Source organism: Myotis nattereri, assembly GCF_964212035.1.
Source record: "Myotis nattereri genome assembly, chromosome: 2".
NCBI lineage: Eukaryota > Metazoa > Chordata > Mammalia > Chiroptera > Vespertilionidae > Myotis > Myotis nattereri.
Window position 1 is genome coordinate 85,741,748 of NC_138076.1, and position 23,258 is coordinate 85,765,005.

At 33.7% G+C, this 23,258-nt stretch overlaps 2 protein-coding genes across 3 annotated transcripts in view; one reads left to right on the forward strand and one right to left on the reverse strand.

Annotated features, from left to right (window-relative positions):
- The window catches only part of TSC22D1 (TSC22 domain family member 1), a gene marked incomplete at both ends in the record, with an annotated part of 144,581 nt that overhangs the window by 100,921 nt on the left and 20,402 nt on the right, over positions 1 to 23,258 (reverse strand). The window contains one exon of one of the 2 annotated variants that reach the window (XM_081082766.1): positions 8,571 to 8,826. The exons of the other annotated variant lie outside the window; for it this stretch is intronic. Within the exon in view, the coding sequence (XP_080938892.1) occupies positions 8,571 to 8,826 (256 nt within the window). Of the gene's footprint in view, positions 1 to 8,570; positions 8,827 to 23,258 lie in introns of those variants that run through there. 2 annotated transcript variants of the gene reach the window in all.
- LOC308511777 (DNA-directed RNA polymerases I, II, and III subunit RPABC4-like) lies at positions 2,698 to 2,919 on the forward strand (the record flags this gene model as incomplete). The annotated part of the gene is made up of 1 exon (XM_081081673.1): positions 2,698 to 2,919. One exon carries the CDS (start codon positions 2,698 to 2,700, stop codon positions 2,917 to 2,919), a length of 222 nt encoding a protein of 73 aa, XP_080937799.1.

Genomic DNA, 23,258 nt, shown 5'->3' on the forward strand with positions numbered 1-23,258 from the left:
GATAGATAGATAGATAGATATAGATGATAGATATAGATGGAAAATGTTACAAAATGTTGATGAAAAATCAAAGATATAAATAAATGGAGAGATATTCCATGTTAATAAGCCTAAATACTGTTAGATGTCAGTTCTTCCTAAATTGATCATTAGATCCAATGCAACCCCAATCAAAATCCCAAAAGTCATTTTATAGAGACAAATTGTTTCTAAAAGCTATATGAAAGTCAAAAGACACAGAACAGCCAGCACAATACTGAAGAAGAAAATCAAAGGACTGACACTACCCAACTTCAAGACTTACCAAAAAGCTACAGTATTCAAGACAGTGTGGTATTGTGGCAAAAGTACACAGGCCAATGGAACAAAATAAAAGCCCAGAAATAGAGTCATACAAATATAGTCACCTGATCTTTGAAAAAGAAGCAAAGAAAATTCAAAGGAGAAAGGACAGTCTTTTCAACAAATGGTGTCATAACTGGACACATACACACATAATTTGTTCACCTTACACCTTTCAAAAAAGTTAACTCAAAATGGATCATTAACCTAAATGTAAAAGTCAAAACTGTAAAATAACATAGGAGAAAATCTAGAAGACCATTGGTTGGTTTGGTGATTAAGTGGACTTCATCAAAATTTAAAACTGCTCTGTAACAGACACTACTAGCAGGGAAAATGAAAAGGCAAGCCACAGAATATTTGCCAAACACTTATCTGGTAAAGGACTGGTATCAAAAAAAAAAAAAAAAAAAAAACCTGTTTAAAACTCAACAAGACGACAAATAATTGATTTTTAAAATGGGCAAGAGATGTGGACACCTTGCCAAAGATGATTTTTAAAAAGACATTGTATATTTCCAAGTAAAAGACATCAGTCTGAAAAGGATACATATCCAACTATATGACATTTCAGAAAGGCAAAACTACAGACAGAAAAAGAGACAGAAAAAGATTTGTGGTTGTCAGGGGTGGGGAGTGAAGGAAGGGATGGGTAGGTGGAGCACAAGCCATCCGTAGGCCAATGAAACTTCCATATGACACTAACTATGATACAGTATTATGTAATTGGCAAAAGCCATATAACTGTATGACACAGAGCAAACCCCAATGTTAACTATAAAAGTGAATGACATACCAATACTAGGTTCATTATTTGTAACAAATGCACCACAGAAAAGCAAGATGTTAATAATAGAGGAAAGTATGGGAAGGGACACCTGGTATTCATGTGTGACAGAACTCTGTACTTTCTGGTCTATTTTTCTGTAAAACTAAAACTTTTTAAAGTCAATTAAGAAATGCATACTAAGTAAAATATCTTTTATCTACTTTCAACACTGAGGTTCTACATGAAATTTTCCTGAGAATATGCATTCTTTGGGGCAAAGATGTTTGGCAATCAGTGGTACAAGGTAATTCTTTTAATTTTGACAGATCTTTCAAACGCCATCTTTGTTTCTTACTGATTATGTGCCTTTGGGCAGTTTTTGTTACCCCTGAGCTTCAGTATCTTCACATGTAAAATATAAAAATTACCTTTCTCACAGGTCAACTGGATTAATTACATAAAATATTTGGAAAGCACCTAGCCAAAGCTGTACAGAGTAAGCATGTTAAAAGTCTGTTCCTTTCTTTCTCCCTCATTTACCCTAAAATTCTTTCTAATTCAGGTAAGGTAGAATATACTCTACATATCAAGCCAGTGTTTCTCAAACAAGGATACTTGTACCCTTAAGAGGTACACACAACTATTAAATAAAAAACTCATGTCTTCCTGAAACTTAATTTAAAATTTGGGAGAAAAAAGTTAAATATTTAACTGGTAATTTAAAATGCTGTTATAGATTTTTAGTATGTCCTACAACTTTTGTGATATTATACTGTTAGTACAGTTTTTGTAATATTATATTTAAAATCATTTTTCTTGAAATAAGAAAAATGCTGTTATATCAAAACACCATTGCTATAGCAGAGTACTTGCACTATATTTCAAGGGGCAACTTAAATCTATGCTTGCATAAGAACTTGGGCCCCAACCTAAGGCTTCTAGGACTACTACTTCCTTTGTCATCTTCTGCTGTTTGGTATAGAGTCTACTTTTCTACTAAAGCACTGCCTTTCATTTCTCATTTTAATTGTTAGTAAATACAAGTTCATTTTCTTTTCAATGTCAATCATGTGTCAACAGTTTAGCTCCAATGGGCCTGGTTACCCTTAAATTAGCAAAAAAAAAGCTGAGAAAAATAACATTATATATTACAAAGGTCTTTTAATATGGAATTTATGGTTATTTGCGTCAGAATTCAGCAAATAAAAATAATTGAAATGGAGAGTGTACTTTTTTTACTATGATTTCTCAGGATCTTAGCCATTAACTTGAGTCAATTCTGTTTTCCACTAAACTGTAAATATTAGCCTTTGTATAAACGTACTACTTGCCTAATTTTCAGGAATACAAAATATTTTGCATATCACTATATTACTCAACAGAATCTCAACATGCATAAAATTAAGCACCTTAATGGCTAAATATGTAAGGATAAACAAAGTGGTACGAGTATTCCAGAGCCAAATACACGGTGACCACACCTATACTATCTTGATTTAGTGTCACACGTTAAGGAAAACAATGATAAACTGAAGTATGTTCAGAGAAGATCTACAAAACTTTTAAGGATCTTAAAACTATACCACATGAACAAGAGCAAAAAAATACAGGTGCTTGGGTGCTATGGACTAACAAAGGACACCCAAAATGACGTCCAACCCCCAAAGCAGCAGCCAATGATATGTATCTGTGGAGAATGTCATGCAGAAAGTGAAATAAAATCCAGGGATTCAATCAGATGCAGAGAATGTAGATACAGAATAATGTACAAGAAAAGGGCTAAAAGATTGGTGGTTTTTGATGCTTGATGAAATGGAATTCTTTGTTCGCATTTGAATTTGCTGTTAATGTTGTATAGCTTTTGATTAGTGTTATCTTTATGAAAACAACTCTCTATACACGATTTCATTTTAAAAACCAAAAGAAAAGAAAATATAGGTGCTTAATATGTAGGAAAAAAACTTGGGTTGGAATTGAGATATAACACAGTCATGTTAAAAGTGCTGAAGGTTGTCATATTTGAAAAAATCAGACTTGCTCTGTGTTTTCCAGATGTAGAATCTACATGAGAAGGAGGTAAAGCACAGGCAAGTACAGGTCTCTGAGCCTGCAGTTAAGAGACTTGAGCCCTCCAGACATTTTATCAATTGTGATATTAGAAATATATGTGATATTCCTGAATACCAGTTATCTTATATATAAAATGAGGGTGCTAAACTAGATTATTTCTAAAGTAATTTTCAAATTAAAAAAATGACACAGAAGTAAATTCTGGATCAACTTCTTAACATTAGACCATCCTGAACATGGAACCAACTACCTTATTAAGTAGTGAGTTCTCTTAGTAGTTCATATCATCATCATTTGTTCTACATAAGGCATAAGTGGAATAGATAGCATAGAAAACTATTTTTACTAAAAGCAAATGTCCAGGAGCTGGTGTTCTTATAAAAAGAATTAAAAGATAGGATAGAAGGTCATTGTGTTTAGCATGTTACCATCTACTGAGTAAATTAGTAATTTAATCTAGAAAAAAACTAATTTTTCTAGCTTATCTGGACTGAATACTGCATTTTCCTTTGTTTCTAGATATACTAAATATGCTAACACTTGACTCATTGAATTACTTAATAGTCCTTAGAGAATCATAGTATATCTTTCTTCTCTGAATGATTTTATCTACTAACAATATTATTTCTTAACCCATAGTATAAAAATCCCCAAGTTACAGTGGTTAAGGGAATATAAAACTTGAATTTCTCAAACCAAAGTAAAAATTAGTACAGCTACTGTTTTCTAAGTTCTAGGCATCATTTAATAAAAATAGGCATTCACAGCAAAACTGATGCCAGGCAGTAATTTCATGGAATACGTACTCAACTTCCCATGAAAAGTACAGTATTTTAAAAGTGTTCAGAGTCTAAGAAATACTAAATTAAATATGGGTCATAAACACTGAGAGAGCAAGGGTAGGAAGAGATGCCCTGGATAAATGAGGCCAAGAGCACAAAGGGTAGGTATCTGCAGATACGCTTCTAACTGTATTCCAAAATCAGACAAGAACAAATCTGTGACTGATCCACCTCTTCTCCGGGAGAGATCACTAGGGAAAATTATTTTCCTAATTCTATATTTTTGAAAATCCAAACATACCTGTTATAGTATAGTTCACTTTATCGTCAGGCATTACATTGAACACATTTTGAACACTTTTCTACCTATGCCATACCTTACCTCTGAAGTAGAGATCCCTTTGGTCATAATTCCTGAAAACTCCGATGCATACTTCAAAGTTCCCTAACATTTTTACCGTAGTAACCTAATTACCTTAGATGTACATACTGGGGGTGGGAGGGCACTTTAGAGCACGTATGTGCATATTTTTGGAAACACAAATCTTTCACATCTTAGAACTAAATTAATATGAAGTCTGTTTAATGGGAAATAAAAAATACCTGAATAAAAAGCAAGAGATTGCTTAGAACATCTAAGCAACTGACATCTTGCTCAATTGTTTCAATATAGCAAAGTAAAATAAGATCTGTGCACATATTTACAATGAACTGTAAGCCACACTGCTTATGTCATATATATTTTTAAGACAGAAGTTATTAAAAAACTGTTTCCTCTCTAAAGAACAAAACGGTATCTATAGTTAATCCAATTGATGATGAAGCCTATGTTCTTTTACCTCAAAGACATAAAGGTAACCCATGTTTAACATTCTGTAATGTCTTTATTTTAAAGCTGATAATGTAGGGAAGAGTCCATGTAATAAAAACTAACTTATTTAAAACGCTCATATCACCATTATTTTTACAATGTTTGAAGTTTCTGGTGCAAGATTTTTATTTAACCTCCCACACCTCACCCTTTCATACACATATAGTTAAAGATAATTTTTTTGTATTCAAGTAAAATACAGCCTCCTGCTGAAATGTGGTCTGTAAATTTTTTAATTGCTTTAACTCTAAAAACAAACTTTTATTCACAGAATCCTTACTCATCTTTTCCAAACTTACCAGAATAAAGCCAAGAATTTTAACTTCCTTTCCCACCTCCCCAAATGTAGTAGCTATTCTAAATTATAATTTCCATTTCTAATTCTTTTTTTTAGAGTATAATTTCTTTGAGAAGCCAAATTACTTCATTTAATCCAAAAGTTGTCATTAATTTAACTTTTATTTCTTGCCAAGGACCCCATCATAATGTTTATTTTTAATCTTTGGAGTCCACTTCTTGTAAAGTTTTCTTCAAATCAAAAGAAAAATCGTCTTGCTTCTAGCAGACTCTGCATTTTTTAGAAAAGGTAAGTTGCCCCAGGGGCTTCAGTTAAGTTTAGGTGGCTATAAAAACCAGAATCATTAAAACCAATATGTATCCTATCAGGTTAAAAGCAAGAGACTCTTAATATTTTACCTTCTACAATTATTTGCTTAAGCAGAACACTAAAATATAAAAAATTGTTCTTCTCCTGTTAACAGCTCTTATAAATTAAGTAGTCTCCAATCAGCCATTATTTTCAAATGTATTTTTCTGCATACAGGAGCTGTCTTTTGCATGCTATTTTATAAGATGTTATATTTTGAACAATCTTGCTTTTAAAAGATTTAACCATATTCTCCTAATATGTATAATTTTGACTCAAGAGTTTTTCTGGTTTGCAAAATTGACATTAAAAGTGGAATCTAAAAAATCCAATTCTTGAAACAAAACTAAGATGAAGCAAATCATGAAAATGCAAAAACTGACTATTAAATAGATCACCTATTTCATAAATTTGGCACTGGGTGACTTGATAATCATTTTAATTTAACAGTTCAAAAATTGTTTTCTCAAAAAAGGTTAACATACAAAGGGTAGGATATATATTTAGAAATACTTAGATAACGACACATAAAATTAAAATACACTTAAAAATACTGTTATAGTTTTCAATTTCTACTCCTGAAACAAAAATAAGCCATTTATCGTAAGTGCATTTTTTTCAAGGAGAAAATATTTATTAGTTTTCAAATGATCACATAATACAAATATTACAGTCATTCTAGAAAAAAATTAGCTTATAATATTCATAAAATAAACACTGAAAAATATGAGATTGCATATTGTGACACAAAATATTTAAAAATCTGAAAAAAATATTAAAATAAAAATTTAAATAAACAAATCAATTTACATTAATATACAAAAAGTTTCAGTTTTAAATAGCTTTTAGTGGCATGAGGTGAATAGAAATGCACTTACATTTCTTTTGTACACTTTAAGAAACAGAGCTAAAATTTAATCAAAGCATGAGATTAAGAAATTAAATCATTTCCATCTTTCAAAACTGAAACAAAAGGCTAATAATCTCACAGGCCATAAACTGGTTCAAAGAGTTCAACTAACTTAACTTCCAAGAAATCTCACTTTCAATTTCCCTAAGTTCCTTCTAAAATGTTGAGCAGCTATTTTTTAAATTTATATGTTTGTAAAGACTTTCTTATTAACATTTAACAAAAACAAATCAAGCATAAAAAGTTGTAATGATTTATGAAAATTCAGAGCTCTCTAAAGAAATTTTAGTTTAAATTGACCTTTTACACTTTCTTTTAAGTACTACACATACAAAAATTTATTTATAATCAATGAGGCAAATACAGGTCTAATAGGTAGTCAAGAAAGACTAAAGGCCAGGTTATAACTTGGCAAATGTTTCTAGAATCCTAAAACATTTTAAAGGCTTCCATATTAATAATTCTACAATTTCCATTCTTAAAATTTATACCAAATAAAACAAACTGATAGCTTTGGGCAACTTTTTAAAAACTACTTTAATAGCTTTAACTGACCAGTTAAGAGATATCAAAAAGAGAAGTAGAAAAATTTTGATAACTATTATGATCAATTAATTGATAGTTTGGATAATTATCTTGCAACACTTACATGGACTACTACCTGCTTTGTTTCAGTATCATTCAAACTTTACTATGTTTTCAATGCAGAACAATTCCTCACGTTTAACAAGTATTTACTGCTTTAGAAGGAGTAAAAGCTACTTTCATCTCAAAAGATGTCTGTCTCTTCTACTTCTATACTGATTTGACAAATGAAAATATGACTCAAGACCAGAAAAAGATAAGCTAAAAGTGTAGCCTTAATTTTAAAAATAATTTGGGAGTAATTAAGAAGTTCTAGCTTCTAGTTTATTTCTAGTTTCTTTCAGTGTCAGAGAAAAAAAACGTTTCACTAAATTTTTTGGATCTCTCATAATACTACAAAAAAATGTTTGCCTGCTTGATTTTAAGGTGATTTTCAATCCCACAAATCTGTTAAGTGAAACAGATACAGAGAGCTGCTTTTAAAAGAAAGGAGTCTCTCATGCTTCCTCTATTTCAGTCTTCTGAATAGAAAGGAATATTTTCATGACCATATAAAATCCAATCTGAAAAAATTATTTCATTAATTGAGCCTTTCCATTTCCAGACCAAGAGTACACCAGAGTAAATCTTAAAGTTTATAAATGACAAGATCAGGTGGCTCTCTCATCCTTGTGTCTTCTAGATATATTGCATGGCTCCGTTCACCACTGCCTTCCAAACTGCAGGTGCTGCATGTGTGACAGATATCATCCATGAAGGCTCTGCTAGGAGAGTTCCTTTTGCTGAAGAAGTATGATGTTTACCAGTTGAAAGAAATCTGGGCAATTAGAGAACAAATAAACCGGTCTCCCATTATCAAGATACCTGGAGTCACAGAAGGAATCCACCAAGGAAAAAAAAACTTGCCAAAGGCACCAAGTTCACATTCTACCCATTGTAGATGATAAGAATTTCCTGGAATCAAATCCTACCCTTGGCATCAAAGAAACTAAGAGAAAACCATTTTAATGCCATGGGAAAAATCTAGGACAAGGCTTTTGCCACAAATAACAGTATTCCTAGGGATTAGAAAACTACTTATGAATATATTTAACATACCCTTTCAGGGATATTATATCCTGAAACTTATATTCATTCATATTTATCTTATTAAAGAATGAAATCTAGATTTGACAGTAAAACCATAACAGTACTATCATTTCATCTTCTAAAAGATCTAATTAATATGAAGTCCTAAAGTTTGATGTAGGAAAAAGACCAAAACTTTCTCACTAACAGGGTAGGATAATACCTTGGACATCAGACTATGTAAGTTAGGTGAGTTCAGATGTCCAGTTTGCCCAAAGATAAAATACAGAAACTTCTTAATTACTGGAATATAAAAGAGCACTTAGAAGTCAACTAGTACATTAAAAACTAAAATGGCAAATATTCCCTTTTTAAAAGTCCTGTGGACTACAAAGTCATTCACTAAATCAAGTGCTCCAAATTACTAATTACCTGGAGAGAAAATTAAATAAATTTTAGGTCGCTTTTTTGAATGGGCACTAGTTAGCATTCTTAGAAAAACAAACAGATTACAGCCCCACTCAGTTCTAATATGAACCCAAGGAGCTTACCAGTAGAATTAAATGGGCAATGGAAGGACACTCCAATCTATAAATAAACCCAAGTAAATAATGGAAAGCACCCACTTGTTTATTATCCTTTCCCACTCTCTCCAGAAGCTGGATATTCTGCCTCCAAGGGTTCAGTGGAGAAAGTGGACCCCTGACGTCAAAAGCTCTCCGTGGTCTTGGCTGTATCTGTGGTTCTAGGATCACTCCTTGCACTTCTGGTAGGAGAGAAGCACTGAAATAGAGAGCTGAATATAGATTTAAGAGAAAATTCTTATTAAGAAATTACATTCTCTGGTCATTTGAGTTTGTAATGACTTATCCTCAGGATAAAAAGGAGCTAGCTACTTTTGGGCACTTTCTTTAGTGCCTTCTCAATTTGAATTTTAGAAGTCTGTCCCCACAAATGATCAATTCCTCAGAAACTATTAAGAAGGGACCTATCTTGGTCTAAAACATAACACACTCTGTGACAAACCACTCAACTTCAAGTGGTGAAGACTGAATTGAAAAATGATAAATTATGACTGGAAACAAGATCACAGTTCTCTTAATGGGACAGGGAAAGGCACTCGGCCTCAGATATATTAAAGGAGGAGTCCCCAGTTAATTCTTCTGTAAAAGAGAAGAAGATGGATTGAAAAGCAGAAACAGAAAAATCAAGCATATGAACAGGAATACTAATAAACCTTGGGAACTGTTTAAGAAGCTGAATTTGTTCTTGGTTTTTTAAGTCTCCAGTAATTTAAGAGACTACAGTCCCACATTATAGCAATACAAAGCTAAACTTGAATTTTATCAAGCTATGACTACTGCCACTGAAAAAGATTTATTCTTCAAGCACTCATATTTAAAAAGTTGAAGGGCAGGATAGTGGATATAGGTAATACAAACTAAAAATCTTTTTAAAACATATGATCATTTGGTCTGAGGTCAAGAAGGGTCAGGAAATTATCATTAATGGCTACAATGCAGAAATTAAAGCAGTAAGATATACCCAAATAATAGATGATGATAAAGATACTGAAAAATAGTTTGCATTGTTATAGGAATAAGGTAAATAAGAGAAGGAAGTTCAAAGCATACAGCAACTGATCAAGGAAAAGCTGAAAGGAGAATAAGATAGGCAGACATGTATTTAAAGTTATAGGGACTGCAGGATAAATTTTAACAGTGGAAAACAGATCAACTATACTTTGTGGTACCGAGTAATACAGCCCTATTAAATTTCAGACCTTATTCTAAATAGAAAGGTGCTGCATATTTCTGCTGTATGGAACATAGTTCACACTATTCTATTTCAGGGATACAGCATATTGTGGGATAAATTAAGAAAAAAAAAATACTATCAAGTAATCTCTCTCTCACACCAACTGGTTATCACAAGGATTCCTTACCTGTTAGTGGAACGAGGATTGTGCTCTCTTGTTCTATCAATCAACCAACCAAGGTTATAGTCTCAGCACTATGAAGGTAGCAACCAACCAAAGTTAATGTTTTAGTGCCTTCAACTTCCTCCTGGCTCTGCCAGCCAGTTTGGAAATATATGAATAGCTGAAAAGGAATGGTTATTCCATTACCTAACAACATCTGGACTAAGTTTTTTTTAAGCCTAAAGATGAAAGAACGAGCTAACACTTCTGCTTTAGGAATATATGGAATTCTGTACAAGTGAGAAATGAACATAGTTTGGACTAAGAGAAAAAAAAACCCTACAAATTTAACCATCAAATCTATAATTTCCAAAAATTAAAAAAATAATGAAAAAAGAAATCTAAAAGATGTCAAGGGGTGAAACAGCCATATTGCAAGAGGTATCAAATTAATAACTACAAATATACTTTATGAGGCTTTGTGCCAGCTTTTTTTTTTTTTTTCATTTTAAGTTTCCAATAGAGTTTAAGTCCTGAAGTCTTTTAGTTTTAAATAAACTAAAGACTCTATTTTTTGAGCAGTAACTTAAAACAGTATTTTACTGTATAATCACATTGGGGAGGTATATGAGGAATGACAAGAGGAAAAGAATACAAATTAGAAAAAGATCTGAATACCGAGTGTCTCAAGAAATACAATCTAATTAGGTATTTTCAAGAATCCAAAAATCCCAAATAGATTAACAAAGTATTCCATAGCTGGAGTTCCTAAGGGGTGGCTCTTTAACAGATGGGGAAGACTTAAAATTAATACACCAGAGCTCTCTTATTTATGTTTTCATTGTACCTTTATGGAATGAGATGTGCTACATTAAAACTATTAAGCAATCATCGTCTAGTCTTTCCCATTCGATTTCCTTGACAAATTAATCCTTTTCGTATCTAATATTTCAATATACACCAGGAAAATTATTCAATATTTCCAAACTAATGAGATCTTGAAATTTAACATTAAGATATAGTTAAAAATATATTCAGAAATTATAAACAAGATGATTTTCTAAATTTCCCAGTTTTCCTTCAGTTCTTGAATGCTAATCAGCAGTAACAACATATCTGAATGAAAATACAGGCAAAAAAGGGAACATTCCATTTCGAACAAAAAAAAATACATCTAATTTTTTTTTTTAAGTTTACAGACTCATTTCACTTTGAAAATAAAAACAACCCCCAAGAAATCATATCTTGCTCAAACTGATATTGGGCTAAGTCTACAATTTCTGTTTCAGTAGGAGCTCCAAACCTTTGATTAACATACCCTGAAGAATATATAAATTAAAAATGCAACAACAAAAAAATAAATATCCTTAGGTTATGGGACGAGTTGGCTGGCGATGTAGATCCACTTATACACTTCTCCCAAGTCAGATTATTTTCAGGATACAACTTCTTTCTTTTGCCTAAAGTACCAAAACCTGTAGATTCCACATACTTATACTCAAAAATGAATAAGTACACAGATTTCCCTAAATAGACATTATTTTGAATCATTAAGGAGAGACAGTATCACTCTTGCTTTAGGAGTGAATAATATATGGAGACTGCGGGTTTAATCTTGTACCATTTATAAAGAAAATGTAAAGGCACTTTCAAAATGAGATCATTAATCAAAAACGAAAGAGCGTCTTTTGTGAGAGTTAATGGAGGCTCATAAAAATTACACAGTAGGACCTTACCTAATTCTATTTTAATAGACAGCATTCTTCTAAGCAATATTTTAAGAGGAAAAAGAGTAAATACTACACTACAGTACTCCACTAGAGAATAATTCTAAACCAAAGCCAACAAAATCAGCAATGCTGAAATGTCACAAAGGAACTCAAACAGGTGTTACAATACATCAATAAAACCATTTTAGCATTTCCCATAAATGCTTAAATTTTTAATGTATTTTAGTTATGAACATAACTAAAAATCCTGTTATATTCAAATCAGAAGCACTAAACCTAAATAGTTTATGTATAAATCCACTCTGAGAAATTATCCTGAAATGTACAAACTAGATTATTTGCAATATTTGTTCTCAATATTAAACTATTAAATGAGTACCTACTGCTATTTTTAAGCATTTCTCATATTGAAGAAAGAGGAAAAGTTACACCTAATCATTTTTAAGCAATGAAATAGAAGGTAACATTTTTACAAAGATTATCATTTCTATCCACTTGTGCTGTAACTAACTGATCTTAAGTTGAACTTGCTAACTTATAGATTTATAGATTACTCACACAAAAAAACAAGATATTCTATGCTAAATTGAAAGCATGATGTAATATATTTTCCTATTCATCTTTTATCACTCATTTTACTGGTTCTAAGGCACATCTGCAAAGAAAAAGAATTTCTCACAAATCCCTCCAAGTGTCCAGAACAGCCCGGCTGGCATTAAAAATAAAGTGAAAGGACAACCTTAGCAGAAAGAGTGAGTTTGGTATCTGCAGCTCTAGAAGAGTGCATGGCACACTAAGTTAGGTAAATTCAGTAAATGTTATATCAATGAATGAAGCCTATTGATCAAGAAACAAAAAGAAGAATTTTGTCAAGTGGCTGATACCTAAAGTAGACACTACAGAGTTCAACTTCCTAATCCTAAAGAAAATAAAACTTATCAAAAATATTACTTTCATGGATCTCTTCTGGGGATCAGCTTTTAGGATTAATTTTCTAGTATGGTCAGCTGAAACTTCAAAGGTATTATCCTGAGATGATCAAAATTTTAGCTAAATTACAGCATCCATTATAGATTTTCCAATGTTCTTTTTCCAGGTTTAAAATTAGTAAGGAAACAAACCAGCTATTGACAAATTCAAATTTTCAATTTTGAAAATTGAGTGATATTGCCAAAAAGCAAACAAGCAAAACCCAACTTCCTTAGAACAAGTTAGCAAAGGTACTATATGGCTCTGGAGGAAAGGAAGATTATTTCTAAACCACATCTTATATATATTGTCAAATGGGATACACCTTAAAAACATCCAAATAGGGACGAAAGCTTAGAACTTTAAAGAATGCATAGCATTATGAGGATACACACTTAATCATGGAAAGCAAGTTCCTAAAAGAGAAGAAAGTTGTCATGAGAATAAAAAAGCCCTATTATAAATGTTTTAAAAACTCAACATCTAACCAAATTCCAAGATTTTTCAATATATATTTTTCCATCCTTTAGGAATACATACTATCCAAAAATGTTATTAGGATTCAAATTATTTCACTAGGTTTAAATGTCAAGTATTTGTTAAAAGATAGGCAAGAAAGAGATAGCTAACCCAGCTGTGTCTTCATGTTCCACTATCTCAGTGGTCGGCAAACTGCAGCTCGCGAGTCCCGTGGCATGGGCCACAAAGTTTCAATCACACTGCACGTGCGCGCCCGCACATGGCATTTTGTGGAAGAGCCACACACAAGGGGCCAGTTTGCCGACCACTGCACTAGCTTATAAGATGAAGCAGAACAAATAAAAAAGAAATATCGTACAATATACATTTAAGAGTAGGTAACACACTACAGAATAAAAGATAAAAAACAAGAAAGTGAGCTTCAGGTTCAAGTTGCCTTTAAAAAGTCAACTTCAGGTTTAAGAAGACTAAACACAAAAATATTGTTTGCCACTGCCTCCCTTGAATAAGAAAGGCTTCTATAGCCCAGGCCAAGTGGCTCAACTGGTGGGAGCATCATCCTGTACATCAAAAGGTTATGGGTTCGATTCCCAGTCAGGGCATATACATAGGTTGCAGGTTCAACCGGTCTGGGCATGTACAGGAGGCAACTGATCGATGTTTCTCTCTCCCTTCCTCTCTCTCTAGAATCAATAAACATATCCTTGAGTGAAGATTTTTTTTAAAAAAGGCTTCCATATTTAACAATAAAAAGAAGCCCTAACCGGTTTGGCTCAGTAGATAGAGCATCGGCTTGCGGACTGAAGGGTCCCTGGTTCGATTCCAGTCAAGGGCATGTACCTTGGTTGTGGGCACATCCCCAGTTGGGGGTGTGCAGGAGGCAGCTGATTGATGTTTCTCTCTCATCGATGTTTCTAACTCTCTATCCCTCTTCCTTCCTCTCTGTAAAAAATCAATAAAATATATTTTTTTAAAAAAGAAAACTTTAATGAAAGTGAGTTTAAGAAAAATCTCTAAATCACTGTGGCAAATTATTTTTATTATTGACTCAGTCCTTCCCTTTTACTTCTCTGGCATCTTTTTTACCTGTTTTGCTAGTATGAAATATTTAGCTTTGTTCTAGTGATGACCCAAATATATTGAAGTATAGATAGGAAGAAAAAATAGAATCAACTTTCTGCCACATTTTTAATTCCATGATTTTTGTGTTGTGCTACATTCTTAAGGTCATTCAGAAAAAGATGAGTATAAAAGACTATAGAAAGAAATGTTTTATAAATTAGGCTGTCTTTACATTAATTCCTTTAATTCTTATCCATCTATGACAAGAAATATGACATACCAGTCAACAAAATGATGTTAAGGAATTAAATTCAAAAGGTTCTTTATCAAGCAAGAATCATCAAGGGGTACAGGGTTACTAAAATTAATGGGTGCACATATGTTGAGAAACAGGACATTTACTTGGTCTCAAAGCATCTCCCCACAAGATACTTGCTATTTACAGAGAAATAGAATAATTTAACAGTATAGAAACCTGACAGACACCTTCTTAATAAATGATCAAGATAACATCACCAGTAATGGGACAAATCAGTATCATGTACCTCATTATATAATGCATTGATAAGGACATAACATTAATTCTGTGGTATCCTTGCCAAAAATGCATAATCTCAACCTGATTATGAAAGAACATCAGACACACAAATTGAGAGACATTCTAACTAGCTAGTACTCCACAAATGACAAGGTCATGAAAGGCAGAGAATGAAGAATCAGCCCAGATGGAAAGAGACTTAAGGTCACATGACAATTGTGCACAAATAAGATCCTAGATTGAATCCTGGACGAGAAAAAGGTCATTTAGTGGAATATTTACAGATTGATTAGTATTAATTACTGATTTCTATATTTGCTTTATGGTTATATAAAATATGAACATAAGGAAAGCTGAATGAGGTAATGGGAACTTTTTGTAGTATTTTGCAACTTTTTGGTAAATCAAATTATTTTAAAATAAAGTTAGAGGGGTTAAAAAGGGCCTAATATATGATGAAAGAAGATGGTTTAACTCTGGGTGATGGGCATACAGTGCAATATAGAGGTTTTATATCTAAGAAATGTATACTTGAAACCTATATGATCCTATTAACCAATGACACTCTAATAAATTTAATTTTAGAAAAAACAAAGTTAAATAAAAAACAAAGAGTTACGAATAAGGTACCATAGTTAACATACCTATGGAATATCTATTGAGAAGAAAAATAAATCTACATTTTTTATTGATATAAAAAGTTCACTCCAATCTTTCTCTAAAAACTAATCCTAATGGAAATGACAGTATCATGCCATGTTCTGTACTAATATCAGTAAAGTAATCAGATGGTGATAATCTTGCTTATGCTTATTTGGTAAATAGCTTTCTATACAGAGAACTGATTCAGAAGAAAAGTATGTAAGAGATCAAAAGAGAAAATCTTGCCTACAAACAGGAAAACTGAACGATGTTTACATTAAACAACTAGTATGGAAATTAACTTTAGACTAAAGAAAGCATATGATAGAATAGGTGGATTAAAAAAAGGTCTTCAAATTTAATTTATCATGTGTGAATTTTCATTCCTGCAATATAAAAATGGAAGAAATCAAAATGTCTGTTCATTTGTTTCTTTAAAAATTTCCATAGGAAAAAAAGTTCAGTGCCATAAATATCCCTCTTATATTAGTTTTTACTAAAAATCAAATGATAAAATTGACAAATAATTTACCTACCCTTATAAAATCAGTAATAAATATTAATAACCTGTTTGATTTTTAACATGAGAGCTTGGTATATGTAATGTATTATGCATTTTATATATCTACTGCCTCATTCAATCCTCACAATAACTCTATGACAGAATATAATAATTTAATCATCACAATTTTGCTGATAAGGTAACTAAGGCACGAAGTAATGAAGTAACTCACCTAAGAACATTTAAGTTGTATGTACAGCAGAAAATTCAAAAAAAGTTTATTTCCTGGACTCTGAGTTTTAACTAATTTTATACTTTTCACATCATAATATTTTTAACAAATATGTTCTTTTAAAATATTGCACAGTGCTAGAATAAACACATTCTGCTTTAACTAGAATTCTAAAATTCTTTCCTTCAATTTTTTTCTTCTTGTTGTTAATCCTCACCCAAGGGTATTTTTTCCACTGATTTTTAGAGAAAAGTGGAAAGGAAGGGGAAAGACAGAGAAACATCGATGTGAGAGAGACATTGGTTGGTTGCCTCCCGCACGGCTGATGCTCTGACCATTGAGCAAAAGGCTTGAGCCCTTCAATTTTATTTAAACACAGATCACTTGACAGTTATTTGCTTTGCCATTTCTACCAACCTATGAAAATTTGACAAGGCAATGAAACATAGAAGTAAATTGTAGCAAAACTCATTATCAGCAACATAAATAATCTAGGAACAGATGTTTCTACTGAACCTGAAAAGCCTATATCTAAAGTATATTGAAATGATAATCTGAAATCCCTCTCACATTTAAAGTACTAAAATGAAGAAAGATTTTAAAAAAAGGTTTTTCTTCTACTTTCAATTTCTAATTTAAATATATATTGATTTGCCTAACAAGGAAGGACAGGACTATAAATGTATAAGAATTTCATAAAAATCCTAGGGAAAATCTTTAATTCTGGTATGTTACTGACTATTCACAGCTTTCATAGCTAATTCTACTCTCCACAAATGTTGGGAATAAGATCTCTATAGTCACAATCTACGTCTTAAGAAGAAAAACATTGCCAAAGAGAAAATGGTAAAGAAGTAAAATAATATCATCATTAAGTTAACAATTCAGGAAATATGATTTGAAATAAGAGATATGTGAAGTTTAGTTAACATGGTATGGGCTATTATAAACCTTTGTAAATGCCACAATAATTTTTGGACTAAGACCTTGAATTACTATTAACACAAATTCTCAATTTGCAAATGAGAAAATTTCATGTCACTGTACCTCCATTATCAGTGTAGCTCAGTGGTTGAGTGTCAACCTATGAACCAGGAGGTCATGGTTTGGGGCACGTGCCTGGAGTTGTGGGCTTCATCTCCACTGTGGGTGTACACTGTGGGTGTGCAGGAGGCAGCTGATCAGTGATTCTCTCTCATCATTGATGTTTCTATTCTCTCCCTCTCCTTTCCTCTCTGAAATCAATAAAAAAAAGTTTTAAAAATATAAACTAAAACATATGTATATTGTTCCACATGTTTAAATGTCACTCCTTTAATTTTATTCAGAAGTTAATACCAGATTATAGTATTATCTAAATAGAAAAAAAATTTCTATTCTTTCTTCTAAACTTGAATCAAATCTCTGAAACTGTCAAATGCAGTTAGTATTTTTAAATTCTGATTTCTACAGTTTTATGGTGGTCTATTTTCAAAGACATTCCCAAAAGAGCCAAAAATTCCTTTCTTAACCTACCAATGTATGTTCAGAAACATTCCGAACAACCATTCTTTTCACCCCTTTGAAAAATCTTGTAGTCCCCAAAAGACTTTAATTTTTCTCCTCAGAATCTGACATCCCCTTTTGTACTTCCTTCTTTTTTCATTTCTCAAGTAGGTGTAACATAGGAAATGGATAAATGGGAGACAAGAATGTTCAATTGGCTCCTTTACTTTGTTAGCAACGTCAAGCTTTAACTCTAAAACATAAAAAACACAAAGTAAAGTTAGTAAAATGTTCTATGTTAATGGTAGCTAAAGCATAGGACAAACTCTAATTAGCTTCCCTATCTTTGAATGTTTACAAGGTTAACTAGCTTTGCTATCTTTGAATGTTTACAGAGTTAACTAGTTTTTTCTATCCTGTTTAGGAATTTCTCCCAGGAAAATACTAACTCATGAAGTCTATCCCTAAGGTCTGCAAACCATTTACAATGACAGGTCCAATTAAATGAGGCTGCAAATATGTCAGTGCTACACTTCTCAAAATATGTTCTTTTCTGGCAAATGGCTCACTTGGTGTATACTCTCACATGACAACAATTATACTTTTATTTCTATATAAACCAAATACTTATGAAAAAATAGGGTGGTACAGCAAAAAAGGAGTAGAATAAATGTAGAGACAGGCTCAAATTGAAGACTGTCATCACTTAACTGCATGACCAGAACATTTCTCATAGATAAAATGAAGTAGGTTAACATTTTCATAAATGTTCCAAGGAATACTGATTCTGCAGAACATTAATAGGTATTACAGGATCAAAAAAGTTGAAGCTGATAAATAAAACTGTCTCTTTTACAGAATTTCTCAGTCTTTAATAAACTAAAATGCAATGTCAACCTCCAACATGTATATAACAAAAAGCATTCCCCCAAATTCCTCAGCTATAGAACTAATTTTATTCACTTGAAGAACTAATTAGTATTCCAAAAATCACTAGTTTTGAAACTTTTTATACTAGGTTTTAAAATCCAGCTCAATGATTTTTAAAACTTAAAAACCGGGCACTAACTCATTAATTATCTTAATTAAAAACAAACTGATTAATTTCATTCAAAGGAGATAGTTTTCAGTCCCAAATGGGATTAAGTATGAAGCATGTGATCCTTAGGGCATTATGCCACCTAAAATAATGTTTGTATGAAAAATTTTTTAAATCACTTGATTAGGGAAATGGGTCTGTTTTGGAGTATTAACAAACTGCTACATGGCATTACGTTCTTGTAATGTTCCCCTACCCCCATCAAAAAAGAGAGGAAGGTGTGCTTTGCAACAACTTTTGTGTCTGTAAATTTAATAATGCTGAAGCATTTCTCAAATAATTAGATACAGTATACTCCTAGCCCAGAATTCAGCAAAAGAATCCCTGATGACTCCATTACATGTAATAAATTCATTTTCTCATGCATCTAGAATGGTGATACCAGGTATGGACCATTCTAAGGAGAACTGAGAAAGCAGTCACTCTTTTCCTGTATAGATTAATTTTCTATGGAGCCCCAGGTAAGAAAGGCTATATCAAAATACCACAAAAACACAGAATCACTGGTTTAGAAGGCAAAATAGAGTATGTAGAAAGTCTCTGAATGTGTAGGCAAGCTTTTACTTTTAATTAACAGTGCTCAAAAGAAAGGAATCATTCTCATCTGACACAGGAATAAGAGCAGTCACCTTTACAAAACTAAGAACTGAGCTAGGTGCACTACATATTTTATCTCCTTTAATCCTTCCAACAAAAGTAGCTCTCATTGAACAGGTAAGGAAATACCTGTTCATACCAAGAAAATACCTTGGTAAACATTTACATTTACCAAGGTCATACAATGAAGTGGTCATATAAACAACATTAGATACCAGATAAATGCCAAGGCTAATGCTCATTAAACTCGAACTCATTATGCTCAATGCTCATTAATCTACAGCTTAATCAACTTATTTGAATAAAAAAGCTGTCATGCACACCACATATAGCATGACAACTAAGCATAATATAATTTGAATAATTCAGATATACCAACATCCTATGATGCTTCAGGGTACCAGACAAAAATCATGACTTTCTGTATCCTTTGTATCTTTTCACAGTGCTAACATACATAACAAGCATTCAATAAATATTTCTTAAATAAATCATCACAATACCAGTAAAGGACAAAAGTACTAGGCTAACAGGCAATTGCTTAAATTAGCCACGGTAATTTTTCCAAAGTAATTTATATAGCTAGATTTACAGATGCAGGCAACAAAATTGTTTAGGAAATTATCAATTACCACATATTCTCCACCCCTTTTAATGTTCTTCTATTACCTTTCTATTTCTGTTTCTCCTCCCCTACTCATGTATTAAGCCTCTAACTCAAACAATTGGCATTAACGGCATTTACGTAACATATTCAATAAGCTCAAATATAGCACAACTTGATTTTTGTTAGGCCTATGTGCCCACTTGTTAAAAGCTTTTGTTTTTGCAAACTGGAGTGATTTCTTCATAAGCTAACTTAGTAGGCTACTGATAGGTTTTCAGGAGCTAAGAATCTGAGTACAACTGGAAACACAACTAAAACTTTAAATATTAGAGAAAAAACTCAAAGTGGATCTTTTAGCCTGTTTTACAAAAAGTAACCCTACTTTTAAAACACTCTCTCTTCAATTAGATTGCCTACATGGATAGAGGAAAATGGTAAATTTAAGCTATCAAAAGCATATCAGTGAGTAAAATTTCTTGAATGCCATTAACTTATACAACTTGTAAAAATTACTGGCTTTTAGCAACTTTTGACTATTTATTATGGAACACGTGAATAAGATTCATGATACATTACTATTAAATAACTTAAACTGTTATGTCCTTTAAGATAGATCTTTACTGTTAACTACAATTCAAAAGAAAAATCCTAAGTGCTTCTAAAGCTCCAATGTTTATAAATCAGGAAAAAATATAATGAAAATAAAGGAAAGCAGCTCTACTGCAAAAATTTTGAATTAAAAGAATACCTCATGCAATTTCTTATATTAAAAAAATAAACTCCCTCTTTTATAACAATGAGTAAAAAGACAAGGCAAATCCTGGTTTTCAACTTTATATAAAAGCATTCATATAAATTAGCATTTTCTTGTTCCAATAAGCATACGATGCAAATATAAGCTATAACCATTACAAATTAAAGATCATAGTCATAAAATATGCTCTTATGATTCAAATGCTTAAAGTGAGTTTTCTACTTTAAAAGTATTATAATGTAATTTGATTAACATTTTGCATTAAAAAATAACCTAAATATCAATAGCTTATAGTAAAAGCTGACATTAATGGAACGCTACCATCTGATTTATTGAAATGTTCGTGTCATAAAACTGTTATATTCATTTACTCCTCAGAAACTCTATTCCACCTAAGCAAATTTTCCAAATTTAAAGTTCACTCTTTCACAAAAATTTGGAAAATTTAATTTTCAAAATGTAGTAAGAAAAAATAACTATATTAAAATTGAAAGGATCATCATTAGGAACATTAGTCATTGCACAGCTCTATAACGAAGAACCAATTATGTCTATAGAGCCAAATGCCTGGTAGACTAACGACTGTTTTTTAACAGTTGCCAGTTGCCACCTCTTACTACTGCTTATCAGTGGGCCAGGGCAGTCACCAGAATGATTAAGAGTATAAGCTTTGGAATCAAATCACCTAGTGCAGTGGTCGGCAAACTCATTAGTCAACAGAGCCAAATATCAACAGTACAACGACTGAAATTTCTTTTGAGAGCCAAATTTTTTAAACTTAAACTATATAGGTAGGTACATTGTTATTAACTTAACTAGAAGCCCAGTGCACAAAAATTTGTGCACTCGGGGGGAGGAGGGGGGATCTCTCAGCCCCGCCTGTGCCCTCTTGCAGTCTGGGACTCCTTGGGAGATAACGACCTGCTGGCTTAGGCCTGTTCCTGGGTGGCAGAGGGCAGGCCCAATCCCTAGGTGCAGCCCCTGGTCGGGCTCAGAGCAGGGCCGATTGGGGGGTTGGGGCACCGCCCCCTGTCACACTCAAGGCAGGGTCGATGGGCAGGTTGCAGCGCCACCCCGTCACTCACAGAGCAGGGCCAATCAGGGGGTTGGGGCGCTGCCCCCTGTCACTCACAGAGCAGGGCCCATCAGGGGGTTGGGGCACCGCAGCCTGTCACACACAGAGCGGCAGGGCGATCAGGGTGTTGGGGAGCTCCCCCCTATCAGGCACAGAGCAGGGCTGATCAGGGGGTTGGGGCGCCTTCCCCTGTCACGAACAGAGCAGGGCCGAAAGGGAGGTTGTCACACACAGAGGTTGACCCCTGTCACACTGATCCCGTTGCCGGGAGGCCTCGCGGCTCCACTGATCCCAGTGCTGGGAGGCATATTACCCTTTTATACTATATAGGATAGAGGCCTGGTGCACGGGTGGGGGCTGGCTGGTTTGCCCTGAAGGGTGTCCTGGATCAGGGTGGGGGTCCCCACTGGGGTGCCTGGCCAGCCTGGATGAGGGGATGATGGCTGTTTGCAGCTGGTCACACACCCTTCAGGGTGGGGGTCCCCACTGAGGTTCCTGGCCAGTCTGGGTGAGGGGCTGAGGGCTGTTTTCTGGCTGGCGGGTGACTGAAGCTCCCAACCGCTCGTTTTTTTCTTTTTTTTTTATTCTGGGCCAGCTTTAGCTCTAAGGCTTGGCTCCAGCTCTTAGGCCTCCGCTGCTGAAAGCAGGTTTCTGGCCTTTGTTTACCTTCTGTATTTGAAACAATGTTGCGATCCTGCTGGCTGAAGTCCAGCAACTAAAGCAGGTTTCTGGGGTTTTGTTTAGCTTCTATATTTGTAACATAGTTGCTTAGAGTTGCAGCTCAGAGGCCGGCAGCGGCAGGCGGGGAACGTTGGAGTCCTCCGTCACTGAAGCAAGCAAGCCTCATGTTCGCTTTAAGCTGCCTGGCTGCCGGCCGCCATCTTGGCTGGCAGCTAAGTTGCATATCGCCCTGATTAGCCAATGGGAAGGCGCGGACGTACGCTAATTACCATGTTTCTCTTTTATTAGATAGGATTAGGGTACTCCTAAGACTTAGGAAGAGCCACACTCAAGGGGCCAAAGAGCCGCATGTGGCTCGCGAGCCGCAGTATGCAGACCACGGACCTAGTGGAATACTAGCTCCATCATTTAGTAGTTATTTGACCAAGTTACTTAACAATATTTTACTGATAGTAATATTTCAGCCAATTATATAGTAAAAGAAATTTTAGAATTATCTGGCACGTACTACTCAGCACCCCTATGGATTTATCATGAATCTTATATAAATTTACCAAGGAAGAGCTAAAGAGGTTGCTAATTCAAATACTATGTATCTTCAATAAGCACTAAACATACTTGTTCCTAAAAGAATTGGGATGCAGCAAGGTAATTTATTATTATGGGGTTCAAGAATGGAGACATGAGCCCTAGCCAGTTTGGCACAGTGGAAAGAGCATCAGTCTGCGGACCAAAGGATACCGGGTTCGATTCCGGTCAAGGGCATGTAACTTGGTTTCAGATTCCCCTGCAGGAAGCAACCAATCTATATGTTTCTCTCACATCTATGCTTCTCTTTGTA